Below are 20783 nucleotides of genomic sequence, written 5' to 3' on the forward strand. Positions count from 1 at the left end.
CGGGCGTGAAAGGCTGTTACCTCCCCTACCTCACACTTGATGATGATTTTTTTAAAACAGATTTTATTGGAGAGAGGAGACCGGAGCCCTGCGCAGCTCCAGCTGATGGAGGCCCTGGGGATTGAACCTGGGGCCCAGCGCCGCGGGGACCCGGAGTCTCCTTGCGCCACCGTCGTGCTGGCTCCCCTGCCTTCCCTCCGCACACGTTTACCATGACCTTTATTTCTTTGTCGAACAGAGACAGACGGACACCTGCAGCCCCGCTTCCTCACTCGTGAGCCCCCCTCCCCCTCCCCCAGGTGGGGACCAGGGGCTCGAACCTGCGGCGCTGCCGCTCTGCAGTGTGCGCGCTCAACCGCGTGTGCCAACACTTGGCCCCAGCTACTAACCTTTTCTTTTTTTTTTTTTTTCTTTTATTTCTTTATTTACAACTATTTCGTTTATTTTATCTTGGTGAGAGAGAGAAGGCCTGGCCAGCTCCGGCTGATGGCGCTGCTGGGGATCGAACCTGGGGCCTCAGGGCTCAGGCTTGAGAGTCTTCTCACATGGCTGTTATGCTCTTCCCCCTGCCTTCTAGCCTGACGTTTTTTTTTTTTTTGTTTGTTTTTTTTAGTTTGAAAAATATTTATTTATTCATGAGAAATGATAGAGACCCAGACATCATCACTCTGGTACATGTGCTACTGGGGATTGAACTCGGGACCTCATGCTTGAGAGTCCAAAGCCTTATCCACTGCACCAGCTCCCGGACCACTATCCAAACTTTTTTTTTTTTATTTCTTTATTTACAAATATTTGGTTTATTTTATCTTAGTGAGAGTGAGAAGCCCTGCCCAGCTCCGGCTGATGGTGGTGCTGGGGATTGAACCTGGGGCCTCAGAGCTCAGGCATGAGAGTCCTTTCACATTACTATTATGCTATCCCCCCCCCTTCTGCCTTCCGCCTTCTATCTTAACATTTTTTATTTCTTTATTTACAAATATTTTATTCATTTTTATCTTAGAGGGAGAGAGAAGCCCTGCCTAGCTCCGGCTGTCTGTCTGTCTGTCTATAGCAGATCGCATAGAAAGACGCCACTTTGATTAATTTTTTTTTTTTTTTTAATATATCTTAGAGACGGGGTGAGAGCGGAAGCAGACCACAGCACCAAAGCTTCCTTCAGTGGAGTCTGGACTGGGATCATCCTGGGTCCCGCACATGGCAGAGTAGCCACACTCCCCAAGCCACACTTGCAAGCAGGGGGAGCCGCTTCCTCCAGGTAAACCTCTGCGCCAGACATCCGGTGTATTTTCATTCATATGTCGAAACTGTCACGTCGGCACGATCCACTGTGAAGATGCCGCCACACGGCCTTTTATCATAAAGTCTGAACAGTTGAGGGTGAACTTCGTGCCTGTGCATCCGTCCGCGCTGACCGTGTTGCTGATGCTCAGAAACCACGAAGCAGCTAGTGACTGCAGTGTGAAAAGTGTAAGTCTAGGTATAGAATTACAGTATACATTTTTTTCCCCACTAGGGTTATTATTATTTTTTTATAGGAGGCAAATGACCTGTAGTTTCTGAAATGACAAAATTACATAGTTCTGAGAATATGTGAAATGGCTTTTCACACACTAGTACTGAACACGGGCTGAGTGAGGAAGAATCTAGCTGGCCAGCGTCAATGTTTTTCACACCCCACTTGTACTTAATATTTTTATTAGTGATTGAATAGCAGTTTACAAAGTTATATAACAGAGGTATAACTCCATGCGTCTATCACCACCAGAGTTCTGTGTCCCCATTCCCTCCATGGGAAACTGCATTAATTCTCCCAAGATCACAGATCGGGGTTGACCCTAGGGTTTCCTGTGGTATTGCTTTCTCCTCCTTTTTAGTCACATCTGCTGCTACTTCTGAGTGTCCTTCCTTTTTATTTCACTCTTCTCTCTGGGTCCTGATGGAGTTGGAGTGCAAAGACCTCTGGTCATCTTCCCGCTGTCATTTCACCCCCTCTGGCAGTATGGACCAACATTCTTGATGGAGTGCAGAAGATGGGAGTTCTGGCTTCTGTCATTGCTTCTCTGCTGGGCATATGGGTTTAGGCAGGTGGGTCCATGCCCCCAAGCCTGTTTCTGTCTTTCCATAGTGACTGGGGTATTGTTCACTGGAGTGTCAAAACCTATACCTGCTACTACACTGCTTGGCAATTTTATTTATTTATTTATTTATTTATTTATGGTCTGTCTATTTTAATAGAAGGTGAGACAGGGACAGGGAGAGGAGAGGCACCATAGTGAGGCACGGCTTATGAAGATTGCCATTTCACTGGCGTTCCCACATGGTGGCCAGAGACTCAAACCCAAATCCTTGCACATATTAAGGTGTGCGCTTGACTAGGCGAACCATCTCCAGCCCTTTGCTCAAAAATATTGAGGTAATAAGAATTATTTTTACTAAGAACCTATTGAATCCCCTGCACTGCTGGTGGGAATGTAAATTGGTCCAACTTCTGTGGAGAACTGTCTGGAGAACTCTCAGAAGGCTAGAAATGGACCTCCCCTGTGATGCTGCACTTCGTCTCCTGGGGATAGATCCTAAGGAACCCAACACACCCGTCCAAAAAGGTCCAAAAAGATCTGTGTACACATAGGTTCATAGCAGCACAGTTTGTAACAGCCAAAACCTGGAAGCAACCCAAGTGTCCAACAACACATGAGGGTTGAGTAAGTTGTGGTCTGTATACACCATGGAATACTACTCAGCTGTTAAAAATGAGTAATTCACCTACTTGACCTCATCTTGGATGGAATTTGAAGGAATCATGTTAAGTCTGAGATAAGCCAGAAAGAGAAGGATGAATATGGGATGTTCTTACTCACAAAAGTAGAGAAATAAAAACAGAAAAAGAAACACACAGCAGGACCTGGACTGGAGTTGGTGTGCTGCACCCAGTAAAGGGCTCTGCGTGGAGGGGGCTCTCAGGCCCTGGTGCATGATGACGGCTTAGAAGGACTTGGCTGGGGGTGAGAGTGTTTTGCAGAAAAATGAAATGTTACATGTGTACTAACTGCGTTTACTGTAAACCATCAGTCCCCCCCCTAATAAAAACTAAAAGGGACCCCTTAAGTGTTTTAGATGTTCAAGATTTTTGGCACATTCATTTAGTTAATATTCACAAATAGCCTTTCAGATTAGAAAAAGCAATATGCCACCCCTAGTCAAGTCTCACCTTGTGTTTTCCCCTACTGTTGTTTCTTCTTAAGTTCTGCCTGTAGGTAGGATAGTCTGTAATTTGGCATTGGCCTTTCTCCTTCTAGCTTGTCTCACTCAACAAGATACTTTTGAGTTCTGACTATTGTCACTGCAAAGGAGACAACATCATTTCAACTGCTGCGTAGCACTCCGTTGTGTATATGTGCCACAACTTCCCTAGCCATTCTATTTTTTTTTAAAAAAAACTTTATTTGATTTGATACAACAAGAGAGAAATTGAGAGAGGAGGGGGAGAAGGGAGAGAGGGAGAGAGAGAGACAGAGACACCTGCATACCTGCTTCACCTTTTGGGAAGCTTGTTCTCTGTAGGTGGGGGACCAGGGCCTTGAAGACAGGTCCTTGTATGTGACTCACTTTTTCAGTGAGAATGTAAAGAGAATTTTATTTATGATGTACATGCTGTCTGGATACATGGCAGAAACCCAGTAATGTAAGCAGCCCACCTACCTGGCCTTAGATCAGTAACTTAGCTCAAGCAGAAGCCCTTGGGAAGAAATTAGGGAAAGTTAGGTAGAAAAGAAATGAGAAAAAATAGGAGAAACAGGAGTAAAATGTGGACTGGTTTGTTGGATTGCACCAAAGCAACAGAGTCTGGGGAAGAAAGACGGAGAAGCAGAGGCTAGGGGGGATCTCAGGTCCTGATCCATGAGGATGGGCTTAATTTGGGGCAGAGATACACAATGACTGTGATTCAACTATGTGTTATAGATGCTGGGTGATCTAGAATTACTAGAGAGGAGTTCCTGGAAAACAGTCCCCAGCTACTAAGAGAGTTGTCGTCCATATTGTGTGGAATCAGGAAGTGTTAACTCTTATTTTCACTTCCTTCTCATGTTTCACACACCCATCTTCTGGTTCTCCCAAGGACTCATTGATTCTATGTACCTGCAAACTTAAAAGAAAATGTAGCTTCTGTCTAAGTGAGCTGGTGCACTAGTAGTTGTGTTTGGTTTATATCAGTGTCGTTGTGACCAGTGGCATGCAAGTCTGGTAACAGTTTTGCTGTGAAGAGCCAGGCAGCCGAGGAATCCACCAAGGCCATCCCCGCCTAAGGGCAGGAAGCAGAGAGGAGCCGCCCAGGTCACCCTGACATCTGCAGAAGCACTGTGTGGGGTGAAGGAGAAACCTCTTACCAGCTCCAGTTCATCTCCTGTTACCTGCTAGCAGGAATAGCGAAGAGCCATCCTTTGTTCATTTTCATTTCTGGCTTCTTTGCTGTAAACAATGTGTGAGTTTACTTTTGAGCTACTATCTTCTGTTGTTCTCTGTGTCTGTTTTTATCCCATCGCTCTGTTGTGATTCCTGTGTCTTCATATCACAGCGACTGTGATGGCTCCGCTTTGTTTTTCTTACTGTTGTTTTTGACTACTTGCGGATATTTTTTTTATGGTTTCATAAATTATTCGAATTACTATCTTTATCTGAAATATCAGGGTGGAATTGAGTCTGGGTAGTGCGCCATTTTGACACTCTGATTCTTTTTTTATTTAAGAAATTATTAGTGATTTATTAATTTTTTGATATTTATTTATACAAAGGGAACACTGACAAAAACCATAGGATAAGAGGGGTACAACTCCACACAATTCCCGCCACCAGAACTCTGTATCCCATCCCCTCCCCTGATAGCTTTCCTATTCTTTGTCCTGGGAGTATGGACCCTGGGTCATTATGGGGTGTAGAAGGTGGAAGGTCAGGCTTCTGTAATTGCTTCCCCACTGGACATGGGCATTGGCAGGTCGATCCATACTCCCAGCCTGTCTCTCTCTTTCCTTAGTGGAGTGGGGTTCTGGGGAAGCGGGGTTCCAGGACATATTGGTGGGGTCGTCTGTCCAGGGAAGTCTGTTTGGCTTCATGCTGGATCTGGAACCTGGTGGCTGAAAAAAGTTAACATATAGAGCCACACAAATTATTAAATAATCATGAACCTAAAGGCTGAAATAGTTCATATGAAGAGTTGGGGTGGGATGTTTTAAATTATCTTAAAAATTGGTTTTATGGTTGGGGCTGCTGCGGTGCATAGGATTCACAGTAGAAAGCTGGGAACTGGTTTAATCAATACAGGGTTTATTAGGGTGAAACGGGTAAAAGGCAAAATAAGCAATTATCATCAAGGGTTAAGCTTACGCTAGGTCTATAAAGTCTGACTATGGTTAGCAAAGTTTAGTCCCATAAGATAAACAGTTATCAGCTCTGGTGAAGGTTGCTCATGGCTGTAGAGGGGTCTGAAAGTTTACCGGCTAGCAGAGTCGCATGTGCTCAGTTCCCAGAAGAAGTAGCCATGGCGGGTGGATGCCTGGAGCATCTCCGCTGAGAGGCATCTGACCAGGAGAAGAAGCCGCAGCCCAAGAGCCCCCAGCGTTCCGGCTGCTGTCCTTTTAAGTCTCTTCTGCCTACCCACAATGCTTTGCACACCAGCACAGACTGGATTCACCTGCGGTCTACCATGCGCCTGTGCAGACCACTGCACTCTGTCAGAACTGTGTCGGGGCATAGAGCGTCACCACAGTGGGGGTCTCCATTTTGTATATAGGTCGGAGTATAGTAGTCTTAGTTGTTGTTTTTTCCCCTGAGCCTGAAATCTGATATGCAGGTGGATCCAAGTTATTGTCTGGGGAGATGATGTCATGGCTGGAAAAAGGACCAGAAAGCTGGGTCAGGGAAGAGAGTAGCTCCCTAATATGGGAAAAAGGGGTATAAATAGTGTTGACTGTAAACCTCATCAATTTGATCCGATCTGGGGCACATATTCAGCTTCCCATGAAATAGGATATATGTTTACACATACCCATTAATCAGGACAAAATATATACCTGACAGCAAAAGTGCACAATAGTCTGCAGTGAGTCAGTATATGCAGCAAGCAAGTAGAGAGGCCTAAAAAGACACCATAAAGTTCCTAATGAAATAGTGTCTACTTAGACCTAGATACCCTCCTCACCTACTTCCTCTTATACTTTCCTCACTCACTGCTGGGAAATTTAGTCTCTATCAGGCCACCGCATCATCTGGGACCCTAGTCGGGGAGTCCTGAGATTCCCAAACAGACATGACAGGCCTAGATCTTGAATGTATCACTCTTTTCATTGTTACTGGTCATCTCTATCAGGAACAACAAAAGAGGCCCCTTTGTGGGCCCCCATAGGACTTTGCCTTCAACTTGGATCAACAGTGGTAGAGAATGTTCCATCCTCTGAAGGGAGACTGAACAACATACTCATATGTTCCATCTGAGGAAGATGGGTCCTGATATTGGGACAGTTTGGAGCGGTCCTACTCATGACCACAGAATGTGAGATTGGATCTACAGGTATGCAGAGAGCACACAGGCTCGTAAGCTGAATATGGGTCCAAGGTCAGATCAAATTGCTGATATTTTTATTGAGAATTTTTGCATCTATGTATATAAAGATATTGGCATATGTTTTTGTTTGTTTCTTGAGGCATAGCTGATCTGAGTTTGGTATTAAGGTAATGCTGATCTGATATATTTGGAAGTTATACTTTTCTCTTTTGGAAGAATCGGAGAAGGAGTCCTTATTCTTTGAATGTTTGGCTGAACTTACCAAAATTTCTTTGACCCATTTGTTGAGAAGTTGTTGACCACTAATCAGTTCTAAGATATTTTTCTTTTCAATTTTGTCTTGCTTTAGTCTTGGTACATTGTATACTTGTAAAAATTTATCCATTTCTTTTAAATAGTCCAAATTTGTTGGCATGTAATTGTCCATGGTAGTCTCTTAGTATCCTTTGTATCTCACTGACAATACTTGTAATATTTTTTAATTTTGATTTTGAGCCTTCATTGATGAGGCTAGATAAAGTAACTTTTATACTTTTAGATAAATAGTTCTCAAGTTTCATTTATCATATTGTACAGCCTTTATAAAATCTTTTGTTGTTTTTTTTTGGTTTTTTTGGTCACCAGGGCTTCACTGCTCCACGCTGACTTTTTCAGATAAAAAGCCAGAGAAGAGGAAAGAAACCCCGCAGTGCGGAAGGTCCATCTAGCGCAGCAGCGAAGGGCAGTCTGGAGCCTGGGTTTCCCTGCATGGTGGAGCAGGCACAGTTTCCGGTGAGATGTCTCGCGGGGCTGCCTCTGTAGTCGAGGCCTTTATTTCCTTTGCTTTACTGTGACCTTTTTTCTTTCCTTAGTTCTGACTTTGTTCTTGACTAGTTCCTTAACATGTGAAGTGCCAGTCTCACTGTTGCTGGACTGACTTTTCATTCAGAGACACAGTCTGATTTGATGCGGGGTAGACAGAGAACTGGGTGTGAAGCTGAGAGGAGAAGGGGTCAGGACAGAGAGCTACCACAGTATCAAGCAGCCCTGGATGCCTGTGCACTCTCGTGTGATGCCAGGGCTCCCACCCAGGCCATGTGCATGACGGCACTTGCTGTATCCTGGGAGCTCTCTCAGCCCCTTAATGCATTAAAGTCTCTCCCCACCACCTCCACCACTGCTTCCAGTGGCCATTTTTTTAAATCTTTCTTTCTATTTTATTTGATAGGACAGAGAGAAATTTAGAGGGAAGGCGGAGATAGAGAGAGAGGGAGAGAGAGAGAGAGAGAGAGAGAAAGAGAGATACTTGCAGCCCTGTGTCACTGCTTGTGAAGCTTTCCCCCTGCAGGTGGGGAGAGGAGGTTCGCACCCTAGTCCTTATAGTAATGTCTGTGTTCACCATGGTGTGTTTCCACCTGCCCCCCCCCCCCCCATTAAGCTTCTTTTTTTAAAGCCAATGTTTCCTTGCCAAATTTTTATGGATAATGAAAGGGAGGCATGTCTCTTCTATTACTGTATTGTTACCTGTCTTTAAATCTCTTACTCCTTGTCTTATGTAGCTAAGTATTCTCACCCTGATGTGTCATTTCCAAATGCTATATCCTCTTTGTCGATTGATCCATTTATCATTATGCAGTGTCTTTTTTTTTTTTTCCTGACTCTTACTACAGTCTTTCTCTCTTGTTAAAATTCTTTTGACCTCATCAGAATACTGCTCAGCTCCAGCTCAGTCTGGTGGAGTGGGGTTTGAACCTGGGACCTCAGATCCTACACCTCTGTCCTGTCTCTAATCTCTCAGTCTTTGTTTTGTAGTGTCTTGTCGGATAAAAGTATCACAGCTTTCCCTTGGTTTCTCTTTGCATGGGGTCTTTGTTTTTCTCCCTTCACTCTGGGTGTGTCCTGTTTGAAAGGAGTCGGGTTTAGCCAGCAGACTGGTGAGTCTCATTTATTTGCCTCCTCCGCCTTTTAACCTTTAGGCTGCTTTAGAAGCTGTTACAGCCCAGGTTGACCGTCTGCCACTTTCAGTGAGATTTGCTGCTACCGAGGAGAGTAATGTTATAAATTATGATAGTGCCTATATTTTATATTCTCTGAAGACTACAGGGGAACTGTGATACTATAAATTTGAATATAAACTGAATGCAGGAGTTTGTAACCTTTTAAGTTGAATTTAAATGAGAAATAATATATGGCCTTTTAAAAATAAATAATATATTCAGCTCTACCAAATGTAAAGGCAGAAAAGAACAGTGGGGAGTGCCTGCAGGTTCACGCATTAGCTTGTGGTTCAAAGCTATTTGCATATGACTCTGCTAATTGTGCAAGTATTCGCGAGTATCACTGAGTCTGATTTTCTCAATAGCGTGCTATCAAAAATAGTAAACCACATTATATGACGAATTTGCAATGAAACTATTCATCATAATAGCTTCACTGTTTGCTCTTACTGGACTTCTAATAAGTAATTTTTGTAACTGTTTAAAGTTCGGATGCCACTATTGAATCTGAACTATATAGAGACTTATAAGTCTTAAGTAGTTCTGTAAGTTTTTCTCCTTTCTGTTCTGTTAAAAAGGGCTCCTGGGCCCGTGCGCTGGTTTATCCAGGAAAGCACACACGTCACCATGCCTGAGAACCCGGCTCCAACCTCCCAACGTTTTCCTCCTCCAGAAGCAGTATAGCAGGGGCGCAAGGGTGTACCCTTTCTGCTTCTCCTTTTCTATCTCACTGTGTCTTCTCCCTCTATTAAAAGTAGATAAAAAGCATAAAAACTCACCACTGGGAGTGGTGGGGCTGTATAGGCACTGAGTCCCAGCAATAACCTTGCTCCAAAATAATGAACTTCTGCTGCAAAAATGAAGTTTGAAAACCACTGAGTCTGAAATAATATATTCGCAGAATTATCCGTTGCATAAAGTAACTGGGTTTGTTTTTAATTCCTTGTTTGTTTTCCTGACTTTTAATTGGTCATTGGTTCTTCAGATACATGTGGGTAGGTGTGTCCCATGGCACAGGGCACTTTCTCCCTCCTGTTAAAAAGCACTGGAGGGAAAAATAGAGAAGGATTAACAGCCACAGAACTGGGCACTCTGCCTACCTGGTTATTTATTTTATTCTGGGATTCGGTATTGGCACCACTGGCAAAGCACACAGATCGCCATGCGCAAGAACCTGGACCTGGGTTTGAACCCCTGCCCTGCCCGACAAGCAGGGCGGGGGCGCGGGAACTTCACAAGCTGTCTATCTTTGTTTTAATAATAAAGGAAAAAGCCACCAGGAGCCATGGATTTCTTGTGCAGGCAACAGGGTCCAGAGCTAAACCCGGTGACAAAAACAAAAGTTCAACTTTTCCACAGTGAGGCCCTGGAGAACATCATAAGGCCGACCCATTTTCTTTTCTTGGGTCTAAGAATTTCCAGAAAGCTTTCCAGACTCCTTTCCTTTCGACTTCTTTATAGAAAACCCTTTGGTCTTGTGTCTTCAGAATTGTCATCACCCTGCACAAGCCATTATCTGTCAGTTCACTGTTACACATTAAGCCTGCCTCGCACTCCTCCTCCTCCTCCTCCCCCTCCTCCTCCTCCTCCTCCTCCTCCTCCTCCCCCTCCTCCTCCTCCTCCTCCGTCTCTGCTCCCCCGACCCCTTTCTCAGAGGGTTCTCAGCTCTGGTGGTTCTGGCTGTTGAACTTGAGGCTTCAGGCATGAAGTTCTTTTGTGTGACAGCATCACCATCGTCACCATCTCCCTGCCCTCCACAGATTCTTAGTCCAAGCAGTTTTATTTCAGAAAGAGGTCCTTCCTCCCACACAGGTAGGGCTTAACTAAACTCAACAGACATAGCATTAGGTGAGAACAGTCTGCAAATCGGGCCTCTTATTTTTTTTTTCTCCTTTTGCTTTGAAACTCCTCATGCTGTTATTTGGCGTTTGTGCTGTTTGCGGAAGTAGTAACCATACGGAGGAGAGTAGGCTTCCGGAACTTAGTGACTTGTGTCTGTGAGCTTCCTCCGGCTTCTGTTCACATTCCCTTCAGTTAATAAAGACCTTTGCTGAGAAGAGTGGCGTTATTCCTGAGAAATGTATGTTTTTCTTTTCTTTCCTATGAAGCCGAATGAACAGTCCCATAGCCCTTTGTGTGAACAGCAGGAAGAATGTTCTCCGTGTATACAACAGAAGATCCCTTCTTTTCCCCCTTAAATTCTTACTTATTCCTTTATCTTTGTTATGATAGAGACGGAGAACAATCAGGTGAGAGGGGGAGATGGAGAGAGAGAGAGAGAGAGAGACACTGTCAGCCTGCCCCACTGTTCAGGCTTTCCCCCTGCGAGGGGCCGGGGGGCTCAAAGCCCCAGGTCCTTGCTCTTGGGAACGTGTATGCTTTACTGCTTACACCACCACCCAGCCCGACAGCGTCACGTCTTCAGACTCTTGCCTGGGCCAGTGAAATAGCTCACTGGGAAGGTGAAACACGTTGTCAGGCTCAAGGCTGGCACTGAAGGAAGTTTTGGTACCATGGTCTCTCTTACTGGCTTTCTCTCTCTTCTGTCTCACTGTCACTATCCTACAGGTTTTCCTTATAGGTCTTTCCTTCCTATAGGTTGTATTTATTTATTGGATAGAGACAGCCAGAAATGGAGAGGGAAGGAGGAGATAGGGAGAGAGGCAGAGAGACACCTGTGGCACTGCTTCATCACTTGCGAAGCTTTCACCCCTGCAGGTAGGGACCGGCTCGAACTCGGGTCCTTGCACATTGTATCATGTGTGCTAAGACAGGTTTGCCCCCTGCTCACCCCCTGTAGTTTTTTTCAAATCGAGTAAAGCCTAGGACTTGGAAGAAGGCCAGTGAACTTAAGTAATGAGTTGAGAAAGTCCTTTCTCAGGTGCCGGGTAGTAGCACAACAAGTTAAACAAGTTAAGCACATGTGACACGAAGCGCAAAGACCTGCCTGAGTTAAGGATCCTGGTTCAAGCCCCTGACTCCCCACCTGCAGGGGGGTCAGTCGCCTCATGGAATGTGAAGCAGGTCTGCAGGTAGAGTCTGTCTTTCTCTCCCAGCTCTGCCTTCCTGTCCTCTCTTGATTTCTCTCTGTCCTATCCAACAGCAATGACAGCAACAACAACAACAATAACAGCAGTGATAAATAAAAAGGACAACAAGAGGGAAAAAATAGCTTCCAGGGTAGTGGATTCCTGGTGCAATAGCCCTGGAGGCAAAAAAACAAACAAAAAAGGAAGTCGTTTCTCATTCTAAGTTTCTTTCTTTCTCTCTCTCTCTCTCTCTCTCCCTTTCTTTCTTTCGGCTTATTCTAATGAATGTTTCAGTGTGCTGACCTTTGCTTTTATTCTCAGGAACTCCAAGATGGAGTAGGCACAGCCCAGAGTCACCATGCTGACGAATCCATGAATTCCCAGGGAGAAAATGCGAGCGGAGTTAGTGCCCACATAGCCCTCAGTCTCACCTCCTGCTCCAGCTCTCCTTGGGTTATTCAGTTTGTGGGCTTGCATCTTCGACCCGCTTATCGCCTGTAACCTTAGTTCTCTCTGAGCTAACACAGCGTGCTAAACCTGTGTGTCCTTATCCTGCGTGTTCTTCTTTACCTTGTTATTTTCTGCCTTCTGTGGTATTCTCACAGCATATTCCTCTAATTCCATTGATCTTCATTTTTGTGTTGACTTTCCCCACTGCAGACTTCAATTTCTTGTTTGTAATACTATATTATCTCGCTTGTTGCATAGTATCAGCTACTTCCCTTGTAGAAGAATGATTATTTTGATCTCTTGGAAAACAGAAATCAAACTTTCAAGATAATTGTATGCTGTTTCCCTCAGTATGTTTAAGGCAATGTTTCCTTGGTTTTTTTCAGGTGTCTCCCTTTCCTCCCCTTCTTCCCTCCCTCCCTTCATTCCTCTTTCTTTATTTCTTCCGTTTTCCTTTATTGGAGCAGGTTAATTGATGGTGACCGCAAAGCTATTGGCATATGGGCACAGTTTAACTCCATATAGAAGTCTGCAGAGCACTGTTAACTCTAAACTTAGGTCCTTTTCTGTGATATTTTTAACGGTTCAGTGTTTTTCTTTTATTCTCACAGAAAATAGGCAAAACACAGTTTTGAAATGTGCGAGATCCGGGTTCTAGTGAGGGAGGAAGCATTTGGTGCTAGACTTTCCCCTCCTGCCTGTCTTATCTTTCTATCTGAAAAATCATCTTGAAACATTGAAACCCTGGCAATGAAAGTAGAAAAAGCCAAGTGATAGTTGTCAGATGTTAACTCGGGCAAGTAGGAATTGAGCTGTGTCCCATCAACACGAATGTTCTTGCTTGAATTTGCCACATATTTAATAGTTTTTAGAATTTCAGCTAGGTCAAGAGAATTAGCTGGAGTCATGGTTGTCATAGAGAACTTTGCCACTGTGTTAAAGATCTCGCTCTGCTTTCTCCACAATATTGGCCGCCAGCTATGCCAATAGCACTTCCCCTTATGCCTGAGTGCTTTCTGCACTAGTGTCCCTGAGTCTGGTGGACAGGATGCAGCCTGCTTTCCAGTCCGTGAATAAACCTCGTGCTGTATAATGATGCTGAGAGGGCTCACATACTGCTAATGAACAGAGCTGGGCCTGGGGCACAGCGCCCCCTGTTGGCTGATCTATACGCCCACTCCTTTTTGAATTTTGAGTTGTTGGAAGGAGTCTGCATGAATAAAGGTTTTCGCACAGGAGAAGATACTCTCCTGTAGACTTTCATGACTTTATTCTACTGCATTTCATCTGTCTCTTCAATGGAAACTTATTTCTCAAAAATGAGAATGCTTTTCTGTTTCCAGTGATTATATGTGTATTGGGGAAAAATATATATTATATATATGTATATATGTATCATGCATACTTACATACATATGAGTAGATAGTCATGTAGTCTGTTATGTTATCTTGGTTATTTCAGTAAAATTCTTTACAAGTGTGGAAGGCAGTGCAAAGTTAGATGCTTTTTGCATATCCTGCCATTGTCTTGCCATTTAAGATTATTCTTACTAGCATAGTTTGATGAGTAATCGGCAACAGGTTGCTTTACAAACTTGTATTTATGGGTGGGGGAAGGCAGCATAGTCATTATGTAGAGAAACCCTCATGCCTGAGGTCCCAAAGTCCTAGGTTCAATCCCTGTACCACCATAAGCCAGAGTTGAACAGTGGTCTGATAAGTAATAAGGACAAAAATAAATCTTGTACTTACATAATCAGTTTATGAGACTGATTTGATTTTGACAACTGTCTGCAGCATTTAATTAGTATTTGTCGTTTACTTCTTAGAAAATGGGCTCTGCATCGCTATTACCTCAATTTTTAGATGTGGATCTGACGATATCGCATGTAGAATGCTTCTCCAAGGACATTCTGGTGAAATTTCAAGGCAGAAGTAATAACGAGTGTTCATTTGACTACCACATATTGCAGAGGGAAATACAGCATATTCCAAAAGTGAAAAGTGATGTGGGAATAGATGAATTTTGTTTGGTAGAAGAAAGAATTTCAGGAGAATGGCAAAGAGGAAGAGTTGTGGAAAAGAAAAATGAACTCTATACTGTGCTTCTGATTGACTGTGGAGAAAAACTGAGAGTTGACAGGACACAGGTTGCTTCAGCCTCTGGCAACTTATTTGAGCTACCACCACGGGTGGTATTTGGTATTTTTGCCAACTTACTTCCAGTTGGGGAAAGATGGTCTCCTAAAGCACTGAATTATTTCAAGTCATTGGTAGGACTACAAGTTAAAGGCTTTGCACAGGCTGTTTTGCCTCTTCAAATTATCCTTCTTGAAGCGCCAAAAATCATTTCCCAGGTCCTTGAACTACGGTTAGGAAGACTTATCGATGGAGAGTCCTTCCGTCTTATTGTGGATATGTTGAAAGAATTCCCACAGCAAATGCCAGATTTACTACAACACGAAAGACCCGGATTACCACTAAACAGCAGTGCTACCTCAGTTGATATTCAGCATGTTCTCGACAACTTGCAACCATCTTTGCCAGTGGGCAGCACTGCAAGTGTCAAGGTCTCATCTGCTCTGAGCCCCAGCAAATTTTATTGTCAACTCACCAGGTGGATTCCAGAGTTGGAAAACTTGACTGCATGTATGACTCTGCATTATGATCTTGTCACTGAAGAAAGTACATGTGACAATTTCGGTGTACTATGTGTTGCCAAAAGGCAAAATGGACAGTGGCACAGGGGCATTCTCCAGCAGCTTTTGCCCAATAATCAAGTGAAAGTCTGGTTCATGGATTATGGCAACAGTGAGGCTATAGCTTCTGTTCATGTAAAGAAACTTAAGCAGGATTTTATTGTAGTGCCATTGTTCTCCTTCCCATGCTCTCTGACATGTTTGCACAGTTCAGATAAAGACATAAGCAAATGTCAACTGAGTATATTTAAACAGGCTTTATTAGGGCAGATAGTATATGCACACATTGATTGCTTCAATAAAGATGAGCAATTGTATTACTTGACACTGCAAACTGGAGAATCCATGGTTAGTAATAAGTGTCAGAAGACAGAAGGCACACAGATGCTCTGTCCTGTGTCCAGCCCCAAAATCTCTGTGTTGAAAGAGACTAGAGCTTCGGATGTGAACAGCTTCGCCGTCCAGAGATTCATTGGAGACACTGAGCAGCCAGTAGGCTCTCTAGAACAAAAAGGTGTTTTAAAAGTTGGTTCTCCTATTAAAACGATAGAAATGAAGATAGACACGACCTACATCGCCTTTGTAGCATATGTCTTAAACCCATCAAACTTCTGGGTACGCACTAGTGAATATCAGAAAGATTTTCAAGACATCATGAGCAATATAAACAAGTTTTATGACTTGTCTGACAACGATGAGCTGACCCTAAGAAATCCAGAAGCTGGAGTACTGTGTTGTGCCAGGTACAGCAAGGACAGGTGTTTCTATAGAGCCATCGTCACTGAATCAAATCCTTGTAAGATCAATGTTTACTTTCTGGATTATGGAAATACTGACTCTGTGCCATTTTTTGATGTCAAAATTTTGCTTCCAGAGTTCTGTGAGTTGCCTGCCCTAGCCATGTGCTGTTCTCTTGCACATGTATTTCCTGTCGAAGACATATGGGTGAAGGCCGCAATCGATTATTTTAAGAAAGTGGTCTTGAACAAAGCAGTTCTGCTTCAGGTTATATCAAAAAAAGATGACAAGTACACGGTAAATATTCAGAGCATCGAAGCCCCAGAAAATATAAACGTCACCTCTCTGATGTTACAGTCTGGATATGCGGAATATTGGGAAGTTGAACCAGAATGTCATTCAAAAGCTGCAAGTGAATATTCTGTGTTAAAACCAAAAACCAAAGTTAATATTCAGAAGGTCTTATCTGCCCTTCTGGAAAGATCTAAACCTAAAAAGACCCACTTAAGTAGGTTAAAGAAAAGTAGCTTAACGTTGTCGGAGTCCTCAGCGTTTGACGTCTCAGATTTAAAAAATTCCTTGAGCTTGTCTGTGGCTACTATATCAAAACAACCTTACAGAGCGTATATGTTTAAACCAGGAACAGTCCTTGAAGTTAAATGCTCCTCTTACTCTGGCCCAAGTGACTTCTCATGCCAGCTCCAATGTAAATCAGAAGACCTAAAGTTATTAATGGAACAGATTCAAGATTATTACAGTGCGCATTCAGACCCTTACCAGATGGGGCAGACTGCTTGTGTTGCTAAGTATTCCAAAGATGGGAAGTGGTACAGAGCTACTATTTTGACTCAGATATCAGCAACAGAAGTTGATGTAGTCCTTGTTGATTACGGCTACCAGGAAAGAGTTTCAGTTACAGATCTTTGTGCTATTAACCCCTGTTTCCTACATTTAGAAGGCCAAGCGTTCACATGCTGTCTTAACCATTTAGTTGAACCTGTTAGTTGTAAATCACTCATCTGGACAAGCGAAGCATGCAGAGACTTCGGGAATTTTCTTTGTTCTTCTAGAGGGTTGTTGAGTTGTGTCATCTATGCCTTAGTTCTCACACATCCAGGCTATTTATACAATTTAGTGGAATTACATTCTCCATCTATTAGTGCTAAAGAATTTCTTCTTAATCATGGCTCTGCACAGTACAGCATATTATCCAAGTCATTTCCACCTTCTGTTAGTCTTTATAGTTACTACTATTCTTCTTTTAATATAGAAGTCGGAAGTGAGGAAGTGATTTACATATCTCACATCTGTAGTCCCAAAAAGTTCTACTGTCAGCTTAGTCGAAATAGTAAAGACCTAGAGATGATAGAATCAAAAATCACAGAGATCAGTAACATAAAAGATTACCCAAAATATGACTGTAGTAAAACGAGGCTGTGCGTAGCCAAGTACGTAGAGGATGGTCTTTCCTATAGAGCTTTAGCAATGCCGACGGATTCCGCGTCTGACTTTCTGGTTTATTTTGTAGATTTTGGAAATAAACAATTAGTAGAACAAAGTATGTTGAGGGCTATTTCTGATCACTTTCCCGAGTTGCTGTTTACACCTATGCAAGCTACTAAGTGCTTTTTGTCAGATCTTAGAGACGTAGATATCCCAACAGAAATCACTAACTGGTTTGAAGATAACTTCTTGGGCAAACCATTAAGGGCAGTTATACTGTCCAGGGAGGCAGATGGTCAGCTTGGAGTAGAGTTATACGATGGCTATGAACATATAAATCAGAAAATTAAAGCATTGCTTCACGATTATGAAAAGAAGCATTGTTCCCAAGAACACTGCTATTTTATGGAAAAAGTCCATAAAATGAGTGAAAAGGAGGGCCTTAGTCCTTCCTTGAAAGCCCAAAATGAAAACAGCCATCAGCATAGTATAAGTAGTCTAGTAAAATATTCTGAAAACAAAATAGAACAGATACTAAATCCCCAGAGTATATATACCAGGTTTTTGAACCCATTTGTTTGCTATAAAATTGAACCTGTGTCAAAAAACAAAGTGAAGAAGTCTTTGAAAGATGAACTTAAAAGTAAGTGTGTAAAAATCGTCCCTGGAAATGCATGTCTTTTTGACGAAAGTGCTGTGGGTCAGAAACCAGTAAGGGTTGTGTCACAGTCTTTTATCAGAGACATCAGTCAAGTGGTCTCAAAAAACCCACTTAATCTTTCTAGACCACAGATTAAAGACCTTCCTCAACCCAAAATTGACCTGAAGGCCAAAGTTAAGGGGTACGTGTCTCATGTCAATAACCCAGCAAGTTTCCATATTCAGCTTGCGGAGAATGAAAACGTAATCCTCAGCCTGGCAGAGGCTCTAAATGAGAGGACAGATACCACACCAGGGAGTACATTCGTTAACCCAATGGTGGGAGACCTGGTAGTCGCAGAATATGCCCGTGACAATGCCGTTTATAGAGCAGTCATTAAGAACATTTTACCAGGAGACTCTTTGGAAGTGCAGTTCATTGACTATGGCAACTCTGCAGTAGTAAGCACATCAAGCATCTATGAACTTCAGGGCGAATTCTTGAGCATCCCACAGCTAGGAATTCATTCTTTCCTTAGTGGAGTCAAATGGAACGAGCCTGATGAAATATGGGACAGTAAAACTGTGGGTTACTTTATTTCGAGAGTACGTAATAAAGCAGTTTCTTGTGAATTTTTGAGAAAACATGAACATAAATGGGAAGTAGACATGACTTGTGATGAAAAATGTGTCACTAATGAACTGTTGAAATGGACAGCGTGCTCAAAACTGCAGAGAAAAGTATTGGAACTGCCTCCGGTTGTCTCTCAGATTGCCAGCCCTGGTGAGGAGGTCAAGAGAGAGAGGGCAAGGTCAAGTGAAGTGGAAAGTCGTCAGGCCCCCCGCCCACCCTGTCAACAGTTGGCTAAAATTCCTCTTGAAGAGGTCAAACCAGGACAACTTGAAAAGGCTGAAATACTGCATGTTTCAAAAAGTGGGACATTTTATGTGAGGTTGGCAAAAAGCACAAAAGAATTAGCAGACGTAACAGCACTCATTAATAAAGAAGTTAAAAAGACCTCCTTTTTATCAGTGGAGAGTGTTAACAAGGGCTTAGAATGCTTGGCAAAATCTAGGAAAACACTGAAGTGGTATCGATCCAAAGTAGAAAAAAAATGTGTCGATGAGAAGCTGCTTGTTTTTTTAGTGGATCACGGCAGGTATGAAATAGTGTCTTCATCCAGTACCAAGGCACTTCGTGACGAGGTGCGAAATATTCCAAGACAAGCTGTGCCCTGTAAGTGGATTTGGTTTGAAAACTTCAGGAAAATGCCTTTTGAGTCCATTGTGTGTTTGTTTGCTCATTTGGAAATAAACATCCTTTTCCTGAGATACCTGAATTCTTTCTGGGAAGTAGAAATTCTAGTAGGTGACCTGTTACTGTTGGAATATTTAAAGACATTTCATGCCGAAAACAAGCTGAGGCCTTCAGAAGTCCTTCGCAGTTTGGGGCCTAAGTCTCCCATGCCATCGTGTGCGGTAAGATCATTTACCTGGGCACAATTCCAGAGTGGTAAGCAGTACTCTGGATTTGCCACTGCTGTTTGTGACCCACTGGACTTCTCTATTCAGCTAGAAGATTTCTTTGACACGATGAAATCTCTGTTTCTGTTGCTCTCTGACCTGCCAGAAAACTTGGAAACGGTGCCTCAAGAGCGCATAACTCCTGGCTTGGGCTGTTTATTCAAATACGACTTAGAAGATCAGTGGAATAGAGTAGAAATTTCTGATGTCTCGGCTCAGTTTCTACATCTTGTTCTGATTGACTATGGATTTTCCATTTTTATACCTTACTCAGCTATAAAAAATCTCAAACTTGTTCCTGAGGCAATTTTGAGCGTCCCAAGGCTAAGTTATCCTTGTCTCTTAGATGGTGTCTTACCCGCCACAGAGAAACACTGGAGTGAAGAAACCAGAAATTTCTTTCAAGATTTCCTAAGTAAACCAGGATTAGTTTTTCAGTTCAGGGACTATCATTTTGAGACGAAACTGAAAGTAGATGTCATTCATGAGGAAAGAAATTTAGCAGACCTGCTAGTTGCATCTGGTTTTGCCATGTATTCTAAAGATTCAGCTCATCTAGATTCATGTGCCACTGCTGGCCCGACTGAAACTCAGTATAAACTGCAGACTAAGCCCGTTTGCTCTTTATTAAGTCAAAACTGTCACAAAAGTGGAGTTATGAATTACACATGTAGCGAAAAGCCCAAGCTGAAAAGGAACCAAATGAAAAGAAGAGATGTCGGTAAGAACCACATGAGCAAAAGCCCTGTTAATAAAAGGTCGCATTCTAGAAATTTAACGCTGAGGAAGAAGGTTGACAGCAGACAAGACCCCCAGAGTGCCACTGCATATAGCGCATGTGCAGCAGCTTCCTTTCTGGAACCACCTGACGGGGTGACGAGAGATGCCGGCTGCGTTGAAGACAGATGTGGAAAACCACCAGCTGAAGGAATACAGACAAGTGACATCGCGGACCTAGTGAAAGCAATGCAAGCCAATGCAAACAACGTCTCAGAACACTTCAAAGGTAAGCAGTTGTTTTATTAATACTGGGCTCGCCCTCTCTCTCTCTCTCTCTTCTTAAAAAGTCTGTGCACTAAAATTGTTCAGCTTGGAAAGACACTCTCAGAGAATTGAACTTGGGAAATCTTGAGCGAGCGGATGCGTGAGGAATGATCTCTCAACCGTTGTTTAGACCGCATTTACCTTCTGAATAGCGGCCTCTGAGAATGTAATGAAAGGGAAGGAGCCTTGACTACGCGTGTGTGCATATAAGCCTGCCATTTCGCAAATTCCAAGGGTTTCAGGAAACTCCTATAGGTCCATGGATCTCGCTGCTGTTCGTGAGCTTTGTGAACTCATTTAGAAGAACGAAATTTCTGTTGTCTCTTATTAGATGGACTTTAGTTTCATTGAGTTGCATCATTGTCAATGAGTGGAGATCTCTCCCTTTCCCTTTCCTTCCCTCCCTTCTTCTTCCTTCCTCCTCTCCCCTCCTTTTCCTGTTCTCACCATGGGGGGATTCATCACTCTGAGGCTATATTTTTTTTCCAGCTAGAAAAACAGAAAGGGAAACAGGAGGGGCTAAGGGTCTCTAGTGAAGTGGGACTGGCCCTGGGTTGTGTGTATGACAAAGCAGGTTCGCTTTCCAGTGAGTGGTCATCCACTGTTTAGTGTCTCATTTGAATTCGTAGTTATATATCTTATTGTGAAAATGACAAATGTGGGCTGGGCAGTGTTGTACCCA

At 43.1% G+C, this 20783-nt stretch overlaps 1 protein-coding gene across 1 annotated transcript in view; it reads left to right on the plus strand.

The window, feature by feature from the left end:
- Window positions 1-211: 211 nt before the first annotated feature.
- Window positions 212-20783, plus strand: part of TDRD15 (tudor domain containing 15) — a 31066-nt gene continuing 10494 nt past the window's right edge. Inside the window, exons 1-3 of the mRNA XM_060186639.1 lie at window positions 212-1258; window positions 7184-7330; window positions 13844-20063. Of these exons, the coding sequence (XP_060042622.1) occupies window positions 7307-7330; window positions 13844-20063 (6244 nt within the window). The 5' untranslated portion in view covers window positions 212-1258; window positions 7184-7306. The remainder of the gene's footprint in view (window positions 1259-7183; window positions 7331-13843; window positions 20064-20783) is intronic.

This window comes from Erinaceus europaeus, chromosome 3 (assembly GCF_950295315.1).
Source record: "Erinaceus europaeus chromosome 3, mEriEur2.1, whole genome shotgun sequence".
NCBI classification, from domain to species: domain Eukaryota; kingdom Metazoa; phylum Chordata; class Mammalia; order Eulipotyphla; family Erinaceidae; genus Erinaceus; species Erinaceus europaeus.